General features: G+C 40.3%; 1 protein-coding gene across 1 annotated transcript; it reads left to right on the plus strand.

Annotated features, from left to right (window-relative positions):
* Nucleotides 1-935: 935 nt before the first annotated feature.
* necab3 (N-terminal EF-hand calcium binding protein 3) lies at nt 936-24944 on the plus strand. The gene is made up of 14 exons (XM_068742866.1): nt 936-1058; nt 5048-5072; nt 10816-10924; nt 11615-11640; nt 13072-13169; nt 14976-15112; nt 18217-18338; nt 18639-18718; nt 20091-20144; nt 21613-21615; nt 21984-22096; nt 22548-22625; nt 23529-23620; nt 24864-24944. The coding sequence occupies exons 1-14, from the start codon at nt 936-938 to the stop codon at nt 24893-24895; spliced, it is 1092 nt and encodes a 363-aa protein (XP_068598967.1). The 3' UTR covers nt 24896-24944.
* Nucleotides 24945-26859: the final 1915 nt, after the last annotated feature.

Raw genomic sequence — 26859 nt, forward strand, 5'->3', positions numbered from 1 at the left:
AACACAAAAACACAGCAAAACAACTTTGATGTTAATAACAAATAAAGTTGGAATAAGTCAAAATTCGAAATTATTAATTATTAAACGGTTTATAAATCTAGACATGCAATGTCATTTATACATTTATAATCTTTCTCATTTATTCTTGAAATGTTCCTCATGTGTTTTTGTTATAGCCCTAAGGAACAAATGCGCGCAGGCGCACACACATTTTACGGCCTCCTGTTACATTGTTTGGGTGTTTTTAAAAGAAAACGAGACTGTTTTCTCACTGGCTTTCATCTTGTAATAATGAACAGCAAGTTTCACAATTGCGCAAGTTTTAGAATGTGAAATACTTTGAACTGGAACCGGTCACAAGGTTTACACTGGAGCCGATCCCAGCGGACTGCAGGCGGATCATTTACCAGTTTATCGCAGTGTATATGGAAGCAGTGATTATAAAATGGAATGCTTCTTCTTCTTCTTTTTTTGATTGGTTGATGCAGTTGCTGCTAGCATCCAGCAGGTGGGAGTGTCTGTCAATCAGCTGATTTGGTGTAACGTCGCAGCTTAGAGTAACGACTGAACTCATCACTTCTCACATGTAATCGTTTGAACTATCGGACACAAATAAATACCAGAACAAGTATATTATTATTACGCAATGATTCTCAACTATTTGTGATTCCCATAATACACAATCATATTGTTCTTCCAGTGATCGCTGCTTATGTTTTCCTGATGAGTTGGATCCACCTGAAAAAACAAATAAACGAGCCAATCACTGCGGCCCTGGGAGGCGGGGCCAGGCAGCTCTCCTGCAGCGCACCACGAAGTTGCGTCTCGCCGAGCGTCCACCTGCTCTTGGTTCCACTCGTCTGTCAGACTGCAGCCTTCCACGCGCGTCTCGTCCCACCAGTCCCTCCTTTGGTCGTGCCCGCTGAGCCTCCACGATGCTGGCTTGCACCGAGATGATCACGATGTGCTTGCAGTCGGCCAAACAGAAGCATCTCCGGGCTCAGCAGCAACAGCAGCCGCTGGTCCCCGCCGGACACGGGCTCAGTATCTTTCACGATGTGAGTGGATCGAGTCTATTATTACTCATACGTAGAAATTATATTATTATTAATGAATCAAATTATTGCAGCTCCAAACTCTTTTTTTTAAACCTAAAATTTGTTTTAGAGTCTGTCATTAAAAGCTAAATTCAAAATAGAGTATCATAAAGGTTGAGAAAATGAGACCAGTTTACAGATTTGTTAATTTAATTTGCAATTGTTTGCTTCTAGTATTTTCTATCAAAGTGAAAATATAAATGTTTTGACATTTGTTCAAATCTTCGTATCTTGGTCACCGACATCACATACACAAAGTTGATAGGGTATTTAGCTGTGTGTGTGTGTGTGTGTGTGTGTGTGTGTGTGTGTGAGAGAGAGAGAGAGGACAATAGGAAGGGCTGCAGCTGATGCCTCTGCATGCTAAATTAAGATCTCACAGTCAGACAGTTTTAGGGACTGCTGGGCTTCTCCTCTTCTCCTCGTAGAAAATACCCATTGTATCCAAAACCCATGGGCAGAACTCCCAAGTCTTCATTTAGCTCAAATCTGCTTGTATCTTAATATTCACAAGAACAAATCAATTGATTAATTGATTTAACTGTTATTATTTCTAATCACATCAACCATACCCAGAATGCTGTTATTGTAGCTGTACAGGCTGATCCTGAATCAGGTACAGCACTGAATGAATACACGAAGAAAGGTGACATTTGTAAGATGTGGCCCTGTTTTGTTTTGAATATTCAAAATGTCATTTTTACGGGGAGACCGTTAAAGATATATCTTAAGTGTTTGATACTGTAACCAGGACCAACATGTCACATAGCGCCGCACGGGCTTTACAAGAGCTTAACATATTAAACACTAAATCACAATATATTAAGACCAGAAACATTCTTTCACATATATTTCTTGTGAAGGGGGGGGACTTTCAACCTTTAAGTTCTCATCTTTTACTGAACTAAAATGAGGCTTGTGTCTTTCCACAATAACTTGTGCTTTAATTGAGGTATAATTCCAATTCACAGTGGGAGATGTTCAAATATTCTGACACTTATTATTTCCCACTGCCGAGCCTGAGCTCGTTCCTTTTATCTGACAGCGTGCCGGTCACATTAACGTTAGATTATTTTACTCTTTGAAAATGAAATCCGACATAGCTATAGTTTTGGAATCTGTATATTGTCTGTAATTTTTCCCAGTATAATCATGGACACATGCTGCCATGCCGGTTGCTATTCATCCTGTGCCCCCCCCCCTTATTGGTTAGCAATGAAAAGAGGCGGAGCATACGGGATGATGTGGCTAAGCGGTTAAGGCCATAGACTGCTAATCCATTGTGCTCTGTATCATTATGATGAAACGTGCATGGTGATTTAGCTTTACAAATTGTCCTCCTCCCCTGTCTAGTATGTTCTATATATTTTGATGCGATTGAGCGGTTATGCCAATGTGCTCTTTGGGTTTGAATATATTCTTCATCAACATATATACATTTTCTATATATCTAGTTCGACCTCCCCAAAAAATGTAATGGGTTGTTTCTGGTTTCATCAGTTTCACTATGTTGCATAATCCTGCTAACGAGCAAACCAGCAAGTGCAAACAAATAGACATGGATGATAAACAACCTATTTCCTAAGGTAGCAAGCAAGTCAGGCACAGGTGCATCCCCAGCAGAGGTTGTAGAGCACAATCAATAGATCAATATTAGATCTATATTCACATCTTAGTCAGCCAGTTGGTGATAGCAGATGCAGATATTTCTCTTGACTCATTTAAAGACGTCCTGTTCAAAGGACAGGGACAGTTGCATTACTCTGCTGAGGGTCGCGGGAGGCGGTTTCATCGTCTGTGTTGTTGGTTTGTTGGATGTCTTTGCGTCAGTTGATTATTTTTCTCTCTCCTCCGTCTCCGTACGTTAATATCTTCCTTCTCCGCTGTTTGCTTCAGATAGAAACAGAGCAATGTGTCGGAAAGGCGATGATGTTGATTTCAGTTTATTTGGGTCTGGCGAGTTCATCCTGATCTGCCTGGAAGCACAGCTGAATTGTGCAGCAGCCATCGTTGGTTCGGACCTTTTAAGCCTGTATTAAAAACAAACTTTTAATCTTCAATCAAAAATTCAAAAAATATTGATCATTAATTTCTCACCAGCAAAAAAAAAAAAAAAGTCCTGCAGGTTTTAAAGATAAACAAATGTCACCCAATTCATTCATTTCCTGTTTCTCATTTTTACATTTTAAATGTTGTGCTATTTAAATATGAACGGTCACATTGAAACTCAACACTGGAAAACGGCAATGAGTTTTGTGTTTCCACTGTTTCCCCGCGTTTGATCAGCGTCGCAAATATGACTGAAATAGAACAAACATCGCGTTGATACTATTTGGCGTTTAACGATCCGTTAACGCGTGACATGAATTGAATAACATTAAGGCACATTTAAAGGCGGTGATGCAGCAGTGTCAGACACCAGTGTGCCGATCAGACCTTTTTTCACAGCTGACATTTAGCCTTTGTCCTTCCAGGTCGCGATCAACAGCACTATTGATGACTGTGTTTAATTGAAGTGTAGCGGCATAGGAGCCGGAATGACAGCGTTGAACTTGGAGCTGGAACTTCTAAATGTGTTGACTGTTGCATTAGTGGAGCCGGAAGGTGCAGTTAATGGCCAGTGAATGCGGTTAGCAGCAGCAGCAGCTGACAACAGCAGGGGAGAGACCGACGCCTCCTTTGGATCTGTTCTGGTCATTGAACGTTGGCCCCCCAGGAGCAAACCTGGCTTCGTGCTCCTGCCTGAATCAGCACAATGGCTTCCAGAGCTCAGGCTCAGCTCGTTGCTCTGCTTGTTCTGCTTTCATTTCATATGCATGAGATGTTTCCTTGTCAACAATTGTTTTTTGCCGCTCATGCCACATTTGCTCGCGTTTAATTTTAAACATCCATTTGTTCATCCTCTTGGAGACAAGACGTTCCCAATCGTCGCTTCTGCAGCTTCTTGTCCTCAATGCGGGTTTCGCGGGTCTGCTGGAGCCCATCTCAGCTGGCTACAGGCAAAAAAAAGGGGGAGTACACCTTCCTGGTGGTGGGATGGAGCCCGAAAATCTGCAGACACGGGGAGAACATACAAACTCCGCACAAAGAGGAATCGAACCCAGAACCTTTTTTGCTGCAAGGCAACAGCGCTAACTACTGCACCACGGTGCTTCCCTTTTTTCCTCCTCAACATTTCATTTGAGAGACATGACGACAGAAGCTGTCACATAAGGAGCCTGTCATGAAGCACCATGTAGCAGCCCATTATTTGCTCATGCTGTGCTTCTGCTTGCTGCAGCAGAATAAATGACCCTCCACCAGTAGCACCAAACATCCTATTATGTTTTTGACAGTTTGCAATTATTCTATTGCACCGGTTCCTCCTTATTGCTAGAATGCGTGTGGTGAGCTGTTAGTGGTAATGAGCATTTTACAAATTGACATTGGATTCTGAACGTGTATTCTGCCATCTTAATGTCATACAGTGATATTTTGCTGTAATTAACCAGCATAACCACATAGTTAACTGTGAGGCTCAGAATGCCATCCTTTTACTGGATTGTGATTGGCTGTTGATCCGAATTAGCAGATGGCATCTTGCTGGTAGCTTGCAGTAGTATCCTCTTTGTGTGAATGGCTGAATGCCGGCTTGTATTGAGTTCTTTGGGTGGTCATTCGGTCCATTTAACGTTCTAGAAGTGCTGTTGTATTACACTAGCAGTCTTTAAATATTGAGTACTGTAGAAAGATAATATGCAATAATATTACAACCTTCCAATATTGTTGTGTAAATTTGCCAAAATATTGTAATTAACTGTATATTCATTTCTTTCTATGCTGTGATTCTTAAATTCAGTCAGAAACTGAAAAACAAAAACTTTGCATGTGACTCTGCTTCCAGTTAGTTGCTGTAAATGAGCAGTGAATAGTTTTACAGTGAATTTCTTCCCCTTTCTCCTTTTTTCCAGATTTTCCGCCGAGCAGACAAAAATGGTGAGTAAAAAGTGCAGACATCATAGGTGAATAATTTGTTGTTTTTGAAAATGATGACTTGGTCCTCTCTGTAAAAGAATACAAGCTAAGGCCAAGCCAAAGTACTTTTCATCTGGAATCACTGAAATGTTCTTTATTAAATATACTTTTACAACCCTATACACATATGCCTTTGCTTGCTATCAATGGAAGTCATGGACAATTCAGTACTTTCACACATTTTGCCAAATTTAATTTTTGACCACTGTTGATGGTTCGTATTTGTTCCACAGAAAAGTTCACAGTTCACGGCAGGCATCTTCTGTCAAAGCTCAAAATTCACAGTGACTCGTATTCTATTTAGAATTTCATAATTCAAAGTCTTCTTCACATTTCTGACAATCACAAACAATTGGAAACTGTTGTGTTTGCAGGGACTGTAATTAGCCTGCCTCCACAGTGTTTACGTCTCAACAGCTCTTAACCTTCACTTTGATGAATGTTGGGATGTGAGTTCTGTGGTTTCAAGCTAAGATCACTGTTCTTTTGTTATTATGATAATAAGCTCAGCTGAGATGAATGTCATCGCTTTAATCGTGGAGGATGATGACGGTAAGGCGGAAGGAAAACATACCGTGATACATTCACTGCACTTTATCTTCCTGTTGTAGAAACCACAGGGATTTTCTGTCAAATGAGAATAAGGATAAGGTCATTACAAGCAGAACATCTTTAATAATCAAGCAGGATTTATATAAATCATATCGGTAGGTAAATAAAAAGTATAAGATAAAAGCTTTGAGCATGACAAAACAATCAGTATCAGAATACTTTAATGCTCAAAGTAGTGCTGGCGTTTTCAGCTGTGTTGCATAGTCTACACTACATCAAGTCGTGATTTATTTATGTCCACTTTTCATGGACATGCTGAGGACCTTGAAAGGATGACTAAATGTTTTGTATTAATAATGGTTAAATTAATGTAAATGAGTTGCTTGGAAGGCAAGGAACTTTCAGAATAAAGGTGATTCAAAGTGCATCACAAGGGCAGTTTTTAACATAAAGTGTATTATTTTTTAAATATTAATGTAGCAGTACGTAGCTGTTATGTAAAGATGCATTAGAGTCATGGAAATGTGTCACCTTCTCAGTCTGTGTGACAGAAATCGGAGCCTCTCTCCTCTGTTTTGGAAGATGAGATCTCTGTGCATACATGTTAGTGCTTTCTAAAAAAGAATTAACGCTGTTTGTTTTCTCCTAAAATGCGGTCGCCTGACAGCAACATCTCGTGGCAGTGACAATTAATGAATGAATTGTTCATTCAACTGCTGAAATAGGATTTTAATCACACACAAAATGTCTGGTTTATTTTACCATGACCTGTGAAGTCACATTTACGGGATGTTTTAGACTTCTGTGATAGAAATTATTTCACTCTTTTTGCACTTCCAAGGTCGTCAGAACCACAGATGAATTAATAGTTGCATAAATGTTCATGTGTGACTATGAAAATGATTAGTTTGACAGAATAATATCAACACAAGGCTTGCTTCCCAATTCACAGTTCAAGTTCCCTGAGGTTTTGGTCTGCAACCATTTAATATTTCCGACTGGCTATAAAATACTGAGGATAATAAGGCATCAGAGATATTCCCAACTGTTCCAGCACATAATTGGGAAAATGGTCACAGACGAGCAATTTTCTTAGAATTTCTTTGTGCCTAAAAGCTTAAAACTTGCGTTTTTAAAAAGTGTCTTCTTTTTCCAGATTGTGATTTTCCATGTGACAGCTTTTAATGAACTCAGCTGCTCCAATGAGAAGGAAAAGACCAGTGCGCAGCAGACCATTAGTAAGGCGTAGGACGGAGAAGCGGGAGGGTATGTGATCTAAAAGCAGCATGCAGGCTTAAACCAGGATATGGAAGCTAAAATTCAGCTTATAGCACAGACGGCCCGATGGAACGCATCGTAAGTAGAGCATAGATGCTAAGAATACCAGAATCTGAGAAGAATAGCAAATACAGTGCAAAGGACTTTTATAAAAAGCAAGACACAACTCTGCTGAAAATAGTAGTTTCTTTTGACGCTGCAAGGTATTTTGTAGCAAGTTGTAAACCACTTAGGAGAGGCTGAGACCCAAAACCTTTGGAGAGAAGTGCGGCCTACTTTGTGCCCTACTTTCCAGAACTGTTTTGCACCCACTCCATTAGTTCTTGTTTATTCTGATCTTTAAAGAGGTTTGATTTTGGTCCATTTCAAGAAAGATGTGCACATACTTTGACGTGATGAGAATGTTTTCTGCTTCATCGACACGCAGCATACCTTTGCTGTTTTGAAATTAAACAGATGTAAAAGACAAATTGCTTCTTTTCTTTTTTTTATCCTAACATTTTTAGAGACCACTTGACTGCTGCTTTAATTCATCATTTAAGTATCTGTCTCGTACCTGCAGAGCTGACATTTGGCTTGTGGTGGGGAACACCCTGGGCAAGTCGCCAGTTCTCTAGTCTCCAAACAGCTAAAAGTTATCATTAAACTTCTTAACGTGTATTTGAGAGGCATCCGGTCAGGGACGACTGTTGTAGTGATTTCCCCATCAGTACTTATCAGACAGTGCTGTTAAAAGAACAACAAAGAAATGTTGGATCCACTTCCTGGTCTGTTTCAAGTATCAGCAGCACATCCTTGGTCCGAAGCCACACCCCCTCCACCAAGTTCAATACGATTCATTTTGACTTTATCTCTTTTTATCTTAACCTTCTGAGATATCTTGCTCACAAACAGGCATGAAGATGGATGATTTCAAAGCCTCTGCCTGGCTCTGTAATATAAAAGATATTTAGCTTGTTCAAACAGCTACTTTTATCTTTGTAACCAGGTCAGCAGCAGCGCGTGCTCATTTATTACAATTCTTTAATTAAATTATTCTCCAGGAAACAAACTGTTCTGTGTCTTCCAGGAATAGCTTCACATTGCCTTTAAAAAAAAAAGAAAAAGAAAAATGACAGGAACAATGTTTCATAAATTGTGTTCATGTTATACATAATGTGTATTTTATGACTGTTTGGATCTATGATCTACTTAAGACACCCCGTGTGTTTTCCTTATATTGCTTTAGGACACACATGAATGAGTTAGTCATCTGGAGGCATCAGCTGGAGGACAGGTTGGGAATCTGTTTAGTAACTGGATACTGCAGCTGCTCCGATTGGCTGTAAGAGGACTTCGATTGTCTCATTTGTCTTTTGATAACAACATAAATGGAAACTTCATGCACTCTCAACACTTTGGTGTATGAAATAAATAGTGACTTATAGGCATAGATCTGCAGGCTCAATTGAGACAGACACTTCTGAGGTGTTGTAGAACATGTTAGCAGATACTAGAACGTTCACAGCTGTGAACAGGTCACAGAAGACAGAATAATGTTTGACGGATGTCCCATTTGACAACTTTGACGTCCGCTATCCTGCGGTCCTACCCTCAAATCCTTCACAAAGACAAGCACATAATATGAAGGATGATTCAGGAAGTGAAAATGAGAGGATAGCAGCCGGTATATGGATGAAATATAATCTCCTCCACCACACTGCAGATCTTCTTTCAGTGCTTTGCAGCACCATCTTTCTGATGCCAGCTGTCACCATCTTCTCTTTTGGACCAACATTGATGTACTCATTTTCTGGAACCACTTATCCTGTGCAGGCCTACTATCATTGTGTCTCAGTGAATATCACGACTGCCTGTTCCTACGATCAGTGTAGAAGGTACAAAGTATGGATCATTGTATAAAACCTGAATTGGATCCATTCATATGATGCAGAGGTGTTTCTGAATTAGAGTTTGTATTGTTTGACTTGTTAAAGTTAAGCAGCTCTGTGGTTTCATTGTTATATCCAGAAGTTAGGACTAATAATTCAGACAGCTCTTGCTTTCTGATTGGTTGTGCGAGTGCATCAAGCACAAGTCTCCAAACATTTCACTGCCACTAAAGCAGAATAGTTCATGGCCTCAGTGATTCTAATGGATTTCATTCTAGAAAGTCTCCACGCAAGATGCTACTGCACAGATGAACACACAGTGTGAGACTGCATTCTTTATACTCATGTCTATGGTGGCACAGCTCTTCTCTTATTTTTGCATTTCTGCCAAGAGAAACGGGCACAGACCCAGTTCTAAGTAAAATGCTTCCTACAGATAACAAAATGCATTTAACATTCTGGGTTCGCTCCTGCAGTGGAGGAAAAAAATCATGCATTGAATGGAAGAGAAGTTTAAAAAGAGAATGCGAGTTGAGTTGGCGAGGGCAATGTATTGCACGTTACGCTTTCTGCTCGGAACTGATGGTGAGCGGCGTCAGGAGGCTCCAGCGGAACAGATGGTCGTCGAGCCCACCCTTGAGTTTTCAGCTTTGATGCGTCAGCAACTTGGAGCACCCTGACACTTCAAACTGCTCCCGTTTCACCTTGTCTTTTGGGAGGCTGGATCATTATTGTGGACATAGCAGTCGATTGGGTTAAGTCGCCATCTTAGGGCGCTTAGCTCGACCGCCGTGTGTGTGTCGATGGTTGATGTGTTACCATCACCTCTAAGTCACCACTTTGGATCACATGTTGGCGTCTGCAGAGACATGCACTGTATTTTAGCATCATCACTATGATTACGCTACATTGCTGCATGAGTTGTGAGTCCTTCGGTTTGATGGATGCTTGTGTGTGTCTGTTTTGTACAAATCGTGTTGAGGGTGTCTCCTTTGACTCTCTGCTGCTTTGTTGTTTTACTTTGTCGTTCATCGGTCTTTGTTCATTATTGTCCAGCTGGCTCGCCCACCTCTGCTCTAATCATTTATTAAATATAATTTCAATGATATAGAAAAAAAATCCTATAGCTGTGGTATTTTCTGAGCTAAAAAGTTCACTCTGTGGCAACATGATAGCCAAGTGATGAGTCGATGAGGTCTACAGGCAAAAAAAAGGTGAAAATGTAATTAATATTCAAAGGATGAACACAAAGCGATATATATTATCATGGATCTGGGACCAGTAAGAATGGAGCAGCTGACTCGCCGACTGCCTCGTCCTGATAAACTTCTAGATAGATACTTCTTATTGTCTTGGTGATGTTTGTTGGTCCGAGCTCTTATCGGAGCTTTTCAACATCTGGTCTCTCTGGCAGGTTCTATGCCAGCTGTGCCAGTACACAGATTGGCAGCATGCTCACAAAGAAGTGCTTCTTCACCGATGACAAGCAAGCTGTTTATCTGCTGTTAATGATTTATGTGCATTTTCTGTCAAAACAAGCTGCACTACAATCTGCTGACAGCAGAGGTTCTTCCATTTTAAAAGATTGGGGAATATTAATGTGCTTTTAAAGAAGGTAATCAATCAGGAGTCCATTGGGTTCATTTGGGTAATCCACTGATCTAAATTGTACAAACGAGGTCTGAAAAAATGTGTTGGTTGGCCAAAAAGAAAACTGGACAATATTGATATTAGGTTAATTGTTTATATTAAGAAAAATTGTAAATTATCTCGTCAAATGTTAATATTTACTTCTCTTGTGTCTTTTTTTAATTGGAACTTGAATATATTTGGGGTTTTAAATCTTGAATAGAAAAGAACTTGGAAGATGGCATTCTGAAATCTAGAAAATGCATTTTGATGATTTGATATTATGTATAATATAATGTTTTATTTTTAAGTTACTATATATCATTAACATCTCGAACAAATAAGATCTACTCTACTCTTTTCCTGTGTTTCAGATGATGGCAAACTGTCATTTGATGAATTTAATGCTTACTTTGCTGATGGGATCTTAACTACTGAGGAGTTGCAGGAGCTTTTCTACTCCATAGATGGCCGACAAAATAAGTGAGTCTTTGTCATTTCGGTTTAATTTTTTTTTTTTTTGTAAGAGAATTCTACATAATATTCACAATGTTGCCTTTGGAGAAGCAGAGGGCCGCTGAACTGATTGTGTTTCCGAGCATGTTCCTTTCAAGTTATCAGTCACGAATAAATGCCTCACAGCTGGAGGTCCTCAGCAAAAAAAAAAAAGAAACCTGCAGCCGACCTAATAGATTATATTACCTGGTTGACTGTGCTTTTGATAAATTAGAAGTGGATTCTTTCAGCCCTCAGATTTCTCTAACGTTCCTGTGCTGTGAAGCTGTTAGCATGAGTTGAGTGCAGATGTCTAATTTAAAAAGCTTTTGTTTTAATAGGTCTGCTAAATGTGCAACATCACTCGCACAGAAGTTGTTAGTAAAAACATGCAAAGTTTTTAAAGAATATAATTGTTTTAGTCGTTTCTTGGTTAGCCTCCAACAGCAACCTCATTGTCAATATAAAATTGGAAATATCCATGTTGCAACTGAAATAAGAAATGCTTTAGAGCACAGACACTTTGCAAACTTTCTTATTGCTCAAGTCATGAACCATCTTCGTTGTCTGTCTTCGCTGTTTGGGGACAAACTATCAATCCAACAATTAGTCATACTGAAATGACTTTGAATTTCTCTAATTAACTTTCACAATGTATCTCTTCTTTTCTGCCTGCAGCAACCTGGACACTGATAAACTATCAGGTTGGTGGAAAAGTGATTTGTTGAATTTAATGTGCCACAGAAGATTAAATCCTGTAAAAATGCTGTCATTTCAATTTATCACTTATCTTTTTGTCTTATTTGTGCATCCATATTTTCTCAGCATTAAGTAATCTGTTAGATATGGCTCAAGTCAGAGTTGTTGTTTTTTTCACTTCCCCCCCCCCCCCCCCCCCCCACTGTTTTTTTCTCAGTTAGGATTTGACCCTGTCTGAAAACATATTATTAGCTGACTTGAATGTCAACATTGTAAAAGCTGAGTGAAAACAGATAACTGTCTCATCTCAGACGCAGTCTGTAGTCTCTTTTATATCTCCTTGGTAACCGTCCAAAGTAGTACATTTAGTTCACGTGGAATGAGACAGAAAGAGTTGAGGTCAAATAAAATGAAGAGAATTGAAGTCGGCGGCTTCAACATTTCCTTTCACACCTCTGTACATGTGACTGTGAATATTGTTTGTGAAATGTACAGTGTTAAAGGCAATGTTAAGGCAGTCGACCTGCAGCTTCACACTCCCTCCATAGGATTTTATTTCACATGTGTACGCCTACAGAAATGAGAGCGGAGTCATTCTTCTGACACTGTCCATGAAAAAGCCATGAAGGAAGACTTTCTCAGACACACGGCTGTTTCTTAAATTGGTCTTAGTGCTTTAGATTTTATGGAGGCCGCTTACAATGAAAGAAAACTCATATTTTTTTCATCGGCTTAAAAATGCATGTGTTTTAGATGGCCTGAATAAAGCGAGAAAATACCTGCAAATACCAGTGGCGCTCCCAGAATAAAGCGTGTGCATAATTTATTGAATGGGGATGGTGTCTTTTCCTTCTGACGTTAAGAGAAGTTAGCAGTTCTCTCTCAAAAAAAAAAGAATATTCCACTTGTCTCAGATTTCGTTCGCTGAATGGTCATTGTCTTCGTTTGGAGCAAGCATTTCTTTGTGGCATTAACCTCAATTTAATTTCAGTTTATTTTTAACTGTAAGTGTGTGTGTGTGTGTTCCATAGTGAGGTCATCTTGTGGTTGCTTTTAATTAAGAACTAATATGGATTTGAGGATTTTTCTGCTTTACTGATCTGATACAGCAAATGCCATTTTCCCACACGTGCTGTGAAATGAATGTGGATATTTGTAGGTGTCTGTTATCATCTGGAGTTATCTGGTATCAAGTGAATATTTAAACTCCTATCATACTGTATCCTATAGGTGTGAATGAGCCTCTGTTATAACACTCGCAACTGGACTGGACGTTAAAATAGACATCGATATTTTTTACCCATTTTCTTCCTCACTGTCTATGACAAGGCCGTTTATTATGGAATAATAAGGACATTTACAAGTCTGAATAAACAGTGAATAGTTCTGCCGCCACAATGACACTGACGTTTTGTTTATATTTTATTTCTTATTAGAGTATTTTTCTCAGCATCTCGGGGAGTATCTCAATGTACTTTCTGCTCTGGAGAACCTGAACACAGCTATTCTGAAGGCAATGGATAAAACTAAAGAGGTAAGTTTAGTATCATGGGAATCTTCTGTTTTGTGCTTCCGTACTTCAGACAGTGCTGCCGTGGGGGAAACGAGCAGGCGCTCAAACCTATGCATGACCAAATTTGGAAGTTGTGCTACAAATATGTTTAGTCGGTTGTTCTACACAGGTGGAGCCAGCTCAGGGTGCGGACAGACAGGCCGAGAGCAGTCCTTGGGAGGGGGTGGATGATGAGAGTGATCCAGAAACTAATAATGGTAGCAGCTTATTTGCTGTAGCATAGTAGTTGAGACAGCAACAGTTTCTATGTTTGTGATCATTGTTTGGATGTTAGATTTTGAATACAATGTTTCTCTGAAATCAATCCCAATATTTAAATACTGCGCCTGAGATGGAAAGCAAAGTGCAGGACCTTGACCCAGAAGCATAATGTTTGAATGCTTTCTCTGGTTTGTGTTGATGGTTAATTAAACAGCAGTAACACTTAGGTTTAGGTTAGGGGGAAGATAAATGTTTTGCTTTTAGGCTTTGGTTTGCAACCTGCATCCTACAATAATCAATATAGCGGTTATGTACTCATTGTAGCAGGAGAAAATATAAAATTATCTGACAAAATAAAGCATTCACTCTTACAAATCAGTCTTAAATCAAGAGAAGTTCTAGGAGATAGAGCTTGGTAAAGGTGCATAGATGTGCTAGCAGCGAGAACTGATAATGATAATAGTGTTGTTTTTTATGGTGCCTTTCTCAATCCCAAGGACGCTTTGCAGCAAGATAGCAGAATAATTGAGAGAGATATAATTGAGGTTAAAATTGTATATGAAATATTAATGGATTAGTGAAGCAGCAACATACACTCCAGTGTCCTCACAAGACTGGATGAGGATGGAGCAAGATGGATCTGGATGGAATCCTGACACCTACAGACACACAAACATCTGGGAAAAGGCACGGAGGGGAAACACAGGAGCAGTAAAAGTGGAACTGTTAGTTTAGATCTGAGAGAAAACAATGTCAAAGAGTTCACCCATAAGCACATGCAAAAAGGTACGTTTTTAACCTGGATTTAAAAGTCTCAACCGTTGATGCTGATTCAATAGGAAGCCTGTTCTATTTGTGTGCAGCATAACAGCTAAATGCTGAATCACCATGTTCAGTTTTTACTTCTGGGCTCACATTTCTAAAAAGCAAACCAAAAAGATTTCTATGATTTGCCATGTTGTGCTTGATTTAATAATAGTGTTATTTACCATTCGGGGCACGTTACAAGACCAGATTTTATTTTTTACACAAAATATTGCAATGGATAAACTATTCATTTTTTGAATAGAACATCTCCAAAGATGATTCTAAATCAGGAAAAAAAAACATATAACAACAAAAAATCTTAAATTGCCTAAACACCTCGAGGTAGCAGCAGGACAGCAGCAATGAGGCTGTGAAATGGCTACTGAATAATTATGCATTGTGTTAGATCACCTTGCTCCGTTCTTCTGCCTCTTCTAATTTGTTTTTCCCATGGATAGATGCGCAACCGCTAGTTAGCAGTTGCGCCTTGTCTGCATGCTCTGGACCCTTAATCCCAAGATGCATTTCCAGTATACAGGCTGCTTGTCATTTCAAGCTTAGACAAAGAGCTGCTGCTCTGCTCTTTAGTGTAATTGTAATTCTGCTTGGGGACTCACTCAACAATTCTGTCTCCTATAGCAGTTCTTCCGTATTATAATTTGAATTTGCAGCACTGAACAATGTGTTTGTTGAGAAAATAAATGAACCCACTTAATTGTCACTGTCAAACATTTGCCTATTGTTTTCCTCATCTCGCAGGAGTATCAGGGTTCCAGTGTGCTGGGCCAGTTTGTCACCAGGTTCATGCTCAGAGAGACATCCAGTCAGCTTCTGTCTCTGCAGAGCTCGCTGCAGTACGCCACGGAGGCCGTGGAGGAGCAGAGCAGCCCTGCCCCGTCAGTACTACACTAATAATCTTTACATATTGTGTGTACAACATATTGTGCTTATTTGAAGACAACTGTTCATCCTGTACACTTTCCTGGGACAATACTTAAACCCTTCAACTTCAACTTAGCTTCTCCAAACAATGCTGGATTTAAGCAGAACATATATAAAGTTCGGGAAAGACCAGGAAATTCCTTCTTGCCTTCAAAAACAACCAGAATGCCATCTAATAGTATGAAAACAAACATTTCACGCTGACTATTCAGGAAGTTGTTCAGATGTTGGTGGAGTCTACGGAGGTTGGGTGAGGCAGTGATGGCTAGAGATTGGAGCTGGCGCAGGAGTCTTTGGCTCAGGAAGTACACGCTTGGAGGGCCAGGCTTGAAGGAGCCAACATTGTCCGCAAAAGGCAGAGATGAAATCCTTTGGTCCCCTAAACCAGACCCCTTCCGGTCCCTGATTGCGTCTAGAAATTCTTATCCATAAACATTATGAACAGAACATTATTTGGTAATGAAATAATTTCCCGGTCTCGGATAAAACATCTTTCTCTACTCTAGAAAAAAATATGTATACGTTATTCTATGGAATAAGAATAGAGTAGAAATACAATACAATACATGTCATATCCTGTACCTGCTTCAGGCCCCATTTCTTTGGACAGCATTGCCGCCACCTGCTCCTTCTCAGATTATTAGTTTTATATTTAGCATCTGTCACGCCAGGATTTGTGAAGCTCTACATTCCTCAGCTCTGGTTTGATGTTGTTGAGTTACACCTCATCAGTATGGGTGACATGCTCTTGGTCAGCATCTTGTACATCTGGGAACAGCAGCAGAAGCAGTACATTATTTTCAGCAGTATAGTGCCTTGGTGACAGGCAAGAGCTGCAGCATTTGCATGAGCAGCAGCAGAATAGCAAAAATGTCTCCTGATCAAAACTAATTATAGGAGCATCCTCGGAAACAGCAGCAGTGAAATCCGTAGAACCGAGGGCAGCAGCAGGAGAGGGCGAAGGGTCCAGAGGGGTGCAACCCCTGTGATGCTTACATCTGCTGGTTTTCTGCCATAACAGCAATATCTTAAGAGGGTTTGTGGCATTGCTCCATGTCTCATCAACGCTTGCATATTCATGACAGGGAACACAGTGGAGGTTTTTCCACATTAGACATGCGTTTTCCTGATCGTCTTTGTGCACAGCAATAATTACCCCACGAAGTATTGGATCTGTGACCTCCAGATGACGTATATTAATACCTAAGGGTACCCAATACTTGCGACCAGGTGAGAGAGGTGACCGCAGGAATGTCGGTAAAGGAAATCCGCAACCAGTTTGGTATGCAAACAGGCTACTGGTACGTTTTTAGAAAAATTGAAAACCCCGTCTTTGACTAAAGAGATATCCGTTGAAAGATTAAGTTGAATGTGACCAAAAATTAATAGAAATAAAAGTTTCTTTTATAAAGTCCACATTCTTGATTCTTGAGATTAAGAATCTCCTGGCTTCTATATTGAAGACCGATGGTTCATGTTTCAATTCATCCAACCTGCTTCGGAGACGGTAGTTTAGCGCTGTCCAACTCGTGCTTGGATAAACTCTTGATGTGAAGATGTGTGCACATCTTCTCTTTTAAGCAGAGAAGAGACGTTTTGACTGCACACCCGAGATGAGACTTAATTAAACTACCTTCCCAGATTTTTGCCTTTGCCTCAACAGCAGCTCTCTTTTTCTCGCATTTGAGGACTGGTGGATTGCGGCAATATATTTTCTGCAGGAACACAGTCCTTCAATGCATGTTCAACACCAGATTTGTGCAATTAAAATGAGGAATTTAGACTAATCAGTGTGAACTCGGATTCCTTTAAGGAATGCTGTTCTGCACAAAGCTTTGCATATAACACATTCTCTCCGTCCTACAAGCAGTTTGCGTCATTAACTGGCAGACCGCTTGAAATTCAGCATCTCTGTCCAGGAACCCGAGGCTTACAATAAATGTATAAAGATATTGTACAATTTAAAGACACCTGCATCAATTATGCAGTCTTCCATTGTCAACCGTTTTTGCAATGAAAGACGTGTTCTGTACATCAAAGATTTTAGCAAAAGCTCCCAAGTCTTTGATGCATCAGTTGTTCATCATAAACAGGGACATTTAATGAGCAGAAGGCTATCCCGCCCACAGCAATTTCAATTTACTTCTAACATTTTAAATAACAAGGATGCTTTCTCCATCTCTCATGGTTGCCTGATTTGGTCACACAACTTGCAGTTTTCTGTTGCACAGCGTGTCTTCAGGCTCAACAGCGCTTTTGTCTTTCCCCTTTGGGAGCCATGCTGGTATTATTGGGTGGAATGGGTACAGCCAAGTCAAATTGTGAGATATGAACTCTGGTCAGCGAATGGGGAAGCAGAAGAAGAAAGGATGACGAGGTCGGAATTGAAATACAGTGAGCGATTGATAAAGACATAGCAAAGAGGGGATGAAATGGAAAAGAGAACTGGCAAATGTGTGAAAGCAGAGTGGAACAGATTTAGAAACATTATGAGTTGGTAAGACTTGCTTATTTCTCTCCATGTACTTCCTTGGAGTGGATTTTTGGTTGTTGCGGTGGCCTTTGAGCTCCTGCCTGTTCCCAGCATGAGAACCTCTGATCAATGCATTCCCTCCATGATGTCAGAGGGAGTTCTGTATACATGCTACCTCATGTTGCGTATTCACATACACATGTGCACACACACATACTTACACATGCACAAAGCCCTGCAGCCGGGGGTTAATAATGCCTTAATACGCAGTCGTATGTGTCCAGCTAAGAGCTTTCATTTTAGACGTTTGATATTTTTATCTGCTTTTTGTGTCCCACTGACTGATCTCTCACACACATTGAACACAACTCTGTTCTGAATACATTTTTAAGGCATCCATACCTACCTCATTTTCATATCTTCTCTCTGTCCTTCTTAGTATCATCCAATTTCTCTTTCTTCATTCCCTGCACAACCATCTGTCTGCCATATTTTCAATGTATGATTAGGTTGTTTTTTCCTTCCATACCTCACTGACAGTTGCTGTCTTTCTCTCGGATGTTTGCTTCACTCCTGTCATGACAGCCAAGAGGTGAAGGAACCAGAGATGAGAGCAGTACATGGGCATGGCAAGAAATGTGGGAGCAGGATCCATAATAGCCTGTGCATGTCTCCATCAGATCCCTGCACTGACATCCTAGCCGCAGGTAAGCCATGGGGATTTTTACAAAAACATTGTTGTTGTTTTTTGCATTTTGGCCTTTCGACAGCGCACATTTTCCAAACAATGCAACATTACCTGCTAGTATAGCAGATGTAGAATGTCGAGATTCAGTCTGCATCTAAATAACTGGAGCTGCAAATAAGAGCAACTTTTTGGAAATGTGTTCCAACTTTTCTAAATTATACAGTACTGTGCAGAATAAATCTGGGTATTTGATCATGAGAGAAACCACTACACACACTTTAAACTTTAAACCACCGATGAGGTTTTGTGTTCTCTCCAGGTGTGGTCATGGAGGATGGAGAGAGCTGGTGCTCTCAAATCAACAGGCTGCAGGAACTGCTGGATAAGCTTGAGTGTCAGGTATGAACCAGCTATTCCATATTTTCTGAAGAGGAAGAAAATGCATGTTATCAAACATCAGCGAATTAAATAGATATTCAATGCTATTGTTATTACAAATTCTGCAGTGGCAGTCATATGAATTGCATTTAGTAACTTTACAAAATAGGTAAGGTGCTAAAGTTGGTATTATAATACTAAAAATAATAATTATGCAAAAAAAAAAGGATAGAGAAATTCCTTGTGTGTTACATTTTCATAATTCTGTTTCTGAGCAAACAATGTTACGAATGAAGAGACGTAAATTGCAGAGAGGCTGTTTTAATAGCAATACTTGTAAAGATAGTTCCGAGAGTTTATTTTTACAATTGTGAGATTCCTCCCAACATGCCTCTTAAGTCATACTTCATCTTCGCCCTGACATCATAACTCTGAGCATGTTGTTGTGACGATCATAAAGAACTAAGGGCACTCTGGCCGGCAATGTTTTTCAGCGAGAGGTTCTGCAGGTCTGCCAATTACAAAGCACAGTCACCTTTCGACCTCCCGTCTCTCATTCTGTATCCTGTGACCCATTCTCACATCATCGCAAAGCCCTTTTTTTTACACTCGTGCCCTCATCTTCTGCTTCATGTCACTCTCCTTCCATGCTTTTTTTATTAACTCCCATATTTCCATCTGTTGATGTTCATCCCTCTCCTCCTTTCAGCCTCTTTTGAAGCATTTATCTTTGGTTTTGACAACCCGGAGGAACTTTGTTTGTAATATCACAGCAATTCATAACCTGTAGGTTTTCACGAGGGCAATATCCGCTGACGCCGCCGCCACACACACGCACACACACCTGTCTTGTCCACTAATATTGAGTTTTTTTGCTCCCAGGTTATTTTCCTTGTAAAGACACATAAATAGAAGAACAATAAATATACAGAGTTATTACATTGACGAAATGTGAATGCCTATACATACGTATAGGCATTCAATACCAACAAAGCAAAAGAGAAACATCAGACGCACATTCACTTTCCTAGACCGTTTACTGTCTGCCGGATGAAGCCTTTTTATACCCCACTTTGCCCATCAAATAAGATGCAAATTTACCTTACAAGATAAGGCAAATGTAAAATTCTGCTTAAATCAAGCTTCCGTCTGCTACTAAAATGTTTTTAATACAGATTTGGAGTCGAGAATGTATTGTGATGAAATTTGTGAAATTAAAATGTTTTTGAAATGGATTCAATATGCTTAGAAATAAAAAGGATTAAACTGGCATGTTGCACAAAGGTGTGAGTTCCTTTCTTGACGATAGGGACATTCAATGGTGAAATCATTTATATCTGTACCTCTGGAGACACTGATATTTCCCACCCAGAACATTATGTTTGTTTGTCAGGGTCCCAAGTTGGAGCCGCTGAAGGAGGACACATTGGCCAGCACATACAAGTCTGTAAGTCAATCAATAATCACTTTGCTTTGTGGAAAGTAGCCTTTGAGTAGTTTTAATCATTTACATATTTGTTGTGAATGCCAATCACTGTGGTAATTGTTGCATATATGATGTATGGCATGGGAGGCATGGTGGCGCAGTGGGTAGCGCTATCGCCTCATTGCAATATCACTCCAGGTTCTCCAGTTTACTCCCACCACCAAAAACATGCAATTTGTCCACAGGTGTGAGGGTGTGTGTGAGCATTTGTCTGTCTGTTTGGCCCCGCGATGAGCTGGCGTCTCATCTGGGGTGTGCCCCGCCTCTCCCATAGCCAGCTGGAATAGGATCCAGCAGACCTGCGACCTGCAAGGTGGATTAGCAGCAGATGGTTGAGGTCTCATCTTTTAGAAGATGGATGGATGGACAGACGGATGGATGGATGGATGACATTTACAATACATGTATTAATACAACAAATCACAGAAGAGCTCGGTCATTGCAACACTGGATTTGAATTTCACATGCTACTGGATGCTACCAGGCCAGACACACACACCCACAGTATGTATCCATAAACCATAGTGACATTGTACTCAGTGATTCTCATAATGCTAGGTTAAATTACACGGTGGGTTCTCTTCATTCTCATGCTGGCATGTCATTAGTCTCTGCCTGAGGCCACAACACAGCAGAATGATCATGCACAAGAGCCCTCTCTTTGCAGACATAAATTAGTCGCGGTGATTGTGAATCATTGCACAAATCAAGTAGAAAGCTGGACCAACTGACTTTAACAGTGTTTGCACATATTGTTCTTCAGGTCAGTCCCAAACTCGGCTCATTTAGAATGTAAATGTTGTCAGTTTTTAAATAAAACTTAACATGTGGGACAAAAGTACTTTTTCAATACTCCTCTGACACTGTTTACATAACTCTATTTATTAAAAACAAAGCAATGCGTGGATTTTCATCTCTACTGTCATATTGAACTTTTAATTCTGATTTAGCAACATCTTCATTGTCCTGATTTTACGTCTGTTGATTGAGAACACCTGCAGGTGACAGAATGTGCTACGAAGCTGATGAGATATTACTCAATCGCTTTTTCGGCTGCACTGAGCAATCATCCTCTGTTCGCTGTCCTTATCCTAAATGTCAAGGAGCCCATCTGCCTCATTCTCAAACACAATGATGGAACGACATGTTCCAGCAATTCTACAGCACATAGATTCATTTTAGCAGTTGCCGCCCGATTCAAAATGGATTAGGTGTAGTGGCATAGCGGGTCGCGCTGTCGCCTCACAGCAAGAAGGTACCGGGTGCGAATCCTATCTGTTCTGACTTTGTTTGTTCTCCCCGTGTCTGGGTGAGTTCCTCCCCTGGATGCTGGATCTTTGCCCGTTCCAGGGATGATTATTATCTGGCATGTGGAAAGCCACCAATTAATAGAAGAAAACATTACGTTTTAAGGTATGTTTTCGAAAAGCAAGTAAATGCGAGAACTCGTGAGTGTGCTGTGGCCACCTCACCATTGGACAAGAAATTCACTTGCACCTCTGACACACCAAGTTTGGCTTTAAGGAGAAGAGAAAGCAAAGCAGCTGCTGTTGTCAGTATATTATCTGAAGAAAGTGACAAACACTCCTAAAGAGAGTAATGAGGTGTCATGGCAACGCTGTTATCGTGGTCCAAAATACGTGTATATAACTCAAGATAAATCATTGAATTCCATTGAGATCTCACCTGGTTCTTAGTGACGGTGAGTCATCACATTCTGTAAGGTATCCATCATGATATTTGTCCATTTGTATATGATATCCGTACAGATGTCTGCATCTCTTCTCTGTCTGCTTACAGAACATCTTGCTGGTCCAGAGGCAGATGTCAGTAACTGATGAAAACCAGGACAACTTCCAGAAAGTTCTGAAGGGCTACGTCAAAGCCACCTCTGCCCATTCTGATAATCTGCAGTAAGAGTTTGCTCGTTTTCAGGCAGAGCGAGAGGCCTTTGTCGGCATTATGTCAGCTGCTGACTGAACTTAATGACCGTTGATGAATCAGGGTGGAAAATCATTGTTAATTAAACACATCCACTTCCATCCAATTATTCTGAGTTATTATATCAGGTTTTTATGTGTGCCTGAACTATGAGCAGCCTAATTTGAAAATGATATAAAATAGTTTCTCTAATGATTGAAAGTTTCCACAAAGCGACCCTATTATTTTTGGAATAACAGCTCATTTTCTTTTCACATGTCTGTCGGTTTGCAAGAACATTTTGCTCCCTGCTGAGTTCTATCGGAAGCCTCTCGGAAGATTCAAACTTTTTAATGTGATTTATCCGTAGCGGGTGCAGACTCTCTTTCATTGCGTATCCTCTTATTGCCCCCACTCTACTTCTTATCTCTGTCCTGCTGTCAGTGTGTCCATTCAGAAGCTCCCAGGAAAGTCTTGCTACATAATGTATGAGTTCTGGCAAGACCGCATCTCCTGGATGAGGTCAGTTGTGTGTGTGTGTGTGTGGGGGGGGGGGGGGGGGGGGCAGGCATGTGTGTCTCAGATGTTGCCAACATCTTCACTTTTTGATGGAAATGTTCTCCATCAGTGAGAATGAGCAGATGGTCCACATACACAGAAACACACCACACAAATGGAATCCAATGGTGTCTGTGACACACATAAACAAATATATTAATGGGTCATTTTCACAGACATATAATACTGTATTGATTAAATATATTACGTATATATATATTATATTTCAGTTCTACTTTTTTTTCAGACTATTGATCCATTTGCTGGGACTGTTTTAGCTGGTGATAAGGAGAGTCTTATACCCTAAACTGATTCCACAGTAAATCTGCCTAAATGAGTTAACCCCTCTTGGTTTCAATGCAATTGCATTCAGGGAAGTTACTGGCAGCTCTAGTGCATTTACTTGGTGTGCATCACTTAGAGTTCATGTTTGGTTGCTTCACATGTAACAAGACCAATACCAATACTTACTCCCATCATGCACCATGACTGGGATCAACACAATCGCTGCCTTGTCTTGTTTTTTTTGTTAGTCACAAATACTTTGGCATGCCAAACGTTGCCATGTCTGGGTTCACAGTATTATCCGGCGGTGCACGCATGCCGCTTTGTTCGTCCACATGCAGCTACTCCTCTTTCACTTAGTAAAAACTCAATATTTCCTCTGTGCACCTCTCAGGCTTATTACCGGCAAACAGAGATTTGACTTCATAATATCTCAGAAGAAAACGGTTCAAAGCTGCAGACTTTTTCCAAATAGAGAAAATACCCAGTGTCAAGCTTTCTGTTTCAGTTCTATTTTGACCACGAGTAATTTTTCAGCTCTCTTTTGAACTCTGTCCTGCTCCTCTGTGATCGGCCCAACAGCTACCTGCAGTCCAACAGCAGCAAAGACTTCCAGCGCTGCGTCATCGACATGTTGGAGGACACTGAAGTCGTTTCTACGATGCTGATCCCAGGTTTGTATGTGTGTGTGCTCGCAAATGATTGTGTGTGTTCATATTATTAACAAGCATCAGATGGCAGGATAGCAGAAAATCGAATGCCATCCTCCTGTCGACTTAGTTGCTTTTTTTTTTTACAACTTTCATCTGTCAGTTTTCTGCTGCTTCAGAGTCTTTGATGCTGAAAGCATACTCGGCATCAACAGGACACTCCTACTCTTTTGAAAAAGCATGTCAATAGCTGGCCTGTTTAGTGAACTTGAAAATGGTATCTTGAGTTTACCACAAATTATACAGCTTTCAACGACTTTCTGCTCAGCCTATCTGTGGACATTCTTGTGGTGCTGCAAAACGATCATGCAATATACCCCGGCTCTCAGCCCACGTTTATTAGCCAGTGTTGTGCAGTGCAGCCTGGATAATGCTGATTTAGCAGTCCCATATTGATTATGTCCAGATTAACTCACTGTTTATCAAAGCCAAGATGATGAGATTGATCAGACTGGTGAGGAGATAAGTCTTGTTAGTTTTGCACCACAGTGGCATGAATGCACCACAAAATAAATCAGCAGAAACATGAGAGACCATCAATGAAGGCTGTTGATCGAGGATGGCCGATATCTCACATGCATATGAGGACTGAATGACAGGATGGGGGAGAAATAAAATGACCCAAATGTATAACGGAACAGTCTTGAAGCGTCATTGAAGTATCTCCAGTGTGCGGAGGAGATCTGTGGTCTATCCAGAATTTCTGGGCATCTTAACAACAGCTCATTTTTGCAAATTTGCTCTTTGAGATTAGAGTAGAAAAATATTTTCACATTATTTATTTGCTGTTCAAATATCAGATGTTTGTGAAAGAAGGCATCCAAGAGGGGCTTTTCTCTCTAAATACTGCCTTCCTGTTGAAAGTGAGCTGGTTGCTTTATTCCACAGTCAGATAGATAAATCTGTCCACGTCTGATTTAACGGAGAATAAACAAGCACCAAAATGAAACACGACATGTGATTGTGTTTTTTTTTCCTCCTGGGGGAGACTCTTACTAATGGCCCACAGCCTCAAATGGCATAAATAGTTTACACCTTATTATGAATATTGATCTGATAAAATGCTCCCTTTTACAACATAAAATTAATATAAATATTAAAATGACATTGGGACAAATAATTCTTGACACATTTGAGAATCATTATTTGCCTTGTTATTATTTGGTATGTGGTGGACAGCTTTCTCTCTCTCTCTCTGTTTCCTCAGCTTCCTGGTGGATTATGACTAACAGCAACTGAATTCAGAATGTTGCATCTACTGTCACACAGACACACTGACACTCCCACCCACCCACACACACACACGCGCTCATATAAAGCACATGCATGGAGGAATTCAAAACGTATCCATGTGTTCAAAAGCAACTGGAGACCGAGACAACTGCATCTTCCAGCGTTCCCCAGCAGCATCTTTCAACGCTCCTCTGTCTGCAACAGCTCATTATTGCACCGCTTATATCAAAGGGTATACTTGCACCGTATAGCCAATCTATAGACTTGAAAGGAGCTGATTCTCTGCAATGCAAATGTTATTTTCTTGAATACGAATATGACACTCTAGTAAATCCCACTAGAGGGAAAATGGCCACATCAGTAATGTTTCGTGCTCGTGCTATTTACTGTTGAATAAAATGAAGGGAGCAGGAGAGAAGATGAGGCGACAAAGAATGTGATAGTTGGAAAAATGCATGCTAATGACGTTGCTGAATGATTTCATCTTACTATCTTGCTATCATGTGCACGATGCCAACAGAGGTTGTAATCAGAAAAGCTACACCTGCTCTGATTTCCGTCTAATAGTTAAGTTTACTGGTTATTCTGATTCAATCTACAACTTGAGACACAATCTATGTGGGGTCTAAAGGTATTTGTAAATATTCCCGAAAAAGGGATTTCACTATATCATGAAGTTACAGATAGAAAATGTTATCTCATGTACCATGTATGTATTTTTATGGTAGATTCTATGTGTTCATATGGAGCTTTAATTATATTTCTGTTGTGTTGTGGTTGAGTATTGTACACCATCCAATGCAGCTTTAATAAAATTGATAATGCTAATACCTGGTCTGGCAAGTTTAAGAACCTCTGAATACACAGCCTACACATTATTCCTGGATCCAGAGTTTGATTCTCCTTTCATCAGAAACCTGAACATTTGTTTGTCTGGCATTTGCTGTTGGAAGGTCATTTCCAATGTTTTCATCAGCGTTTCGGCGGCTCCGAGTCTGGATCGGACTTTTGTGATAAACCGCAATGGGCACGTCAGAAATAAACGCTTCCACTACTACACATATTACACTACATATATTGATATTTGACTCAATACAAGACAAAAATTTTGACTGATGCTACTTTATCTGGATTCAGCACTGTGTCGTTGTTGATTACAGACACCAGACGAGTCGGATGTTAATTGGAGATGTGAAACTCTAAACGGTCCAATTAAAATGTTAAAAGAAATAGCCTGTCTCACAATTACAGTGAAAGATTTATGTTACAACGTCAATTCATTGCTGTTCCGTGAGCTGCAAATTACCCACAATGCATTCAAATAGGAACAGCACTTGAAATTAGTTTGCAAATAAAATGATGCACGTTGCTGGCCAAGATTTTTCCTCTGTGAAAGCTGGACATGAGAGAGTCCCAGTTAGAGGCTGCGTTGCAACTGTAACTGTGTGTGTGTGTGTGTGTGTGTGTGATATGTGGAATTGTGTACGAAACACATTTTTTTGAAAGAACTCTAAGTATGTTTTACTTTATATATTCCTTAAAGCGCTTTAATGACAGCTTTGTGAACCCTGGTCCTTCTTTCAATGAGCTTCATGAGGTATCTACCTGAAAGGGGTTCCACTTCACAGGTGAGCCTTGTCAACAGTCATCTGTGGATTTCCTTGGCCTTTTTCATGGTGTTGGAGACTTGGAACCAGAGACTTGGTTGGTTACACAGTTGACAGAACCTATTTGACAACTATTGGAATCCATATTATGGCAAGAACCATTCAGCTATGTAAGGAGAAACGACAGTCCATCTCTAAGATCTGAAGGTAAAGCAGTTTGGAAAAATTGCAAAACCTTTCAATGTATCCCGAAGTGCAGTCGCAAAAACCATCAGGTGCTACGAAGGAACTGGCTCGCATGAGGACCGCCGCAGGGGCAGAAGACCCTTCATGGCCCTTACCTCTAAGGTAAGGGCTTTGTGA

Source organism: Brachionichthys hirsutus, chromosome 8 (genome assembly GCF_040956055.1).
Source record: "Brachionichthys hirsutus isolate HB-005 chromosome 8, CSIRO-AGI_Bhir_v1, whole genome shotgun sequence".
Taxonomy (NCBI): Eukaryota; Metazoa; Chordata; class Actinopteri; order Lophiiformes; family Brachionichthyidae; genus Brachionichthys; species Brachionichthys hirsutus.

Excerpts from the sequence above, each read along its gene's own strand:
- necab3 (XM_068742866.1), top strand. The coding sequence starts at position 936 with ATGCTGGCTTGCACCGAGATGATCACGATGTGCTTGCAGTCGGCCAAA. Across the intron at positions 1,059-5,047 it reads GGCTCAGTATCTTTCACGAT|ATTTTCCGCCGAGCAGACAA; the intron begins GTGAGTGGATCG and ends CCTTTTTTCCAG. Across the intron at positions 22,626-23,528 it reads GACCGCATCTCCTGGATGAG|CTACCTGCAGTCCAACAGCA; the intron begins GTCAGTTGTGTG and ends TCGGCCCAACAG.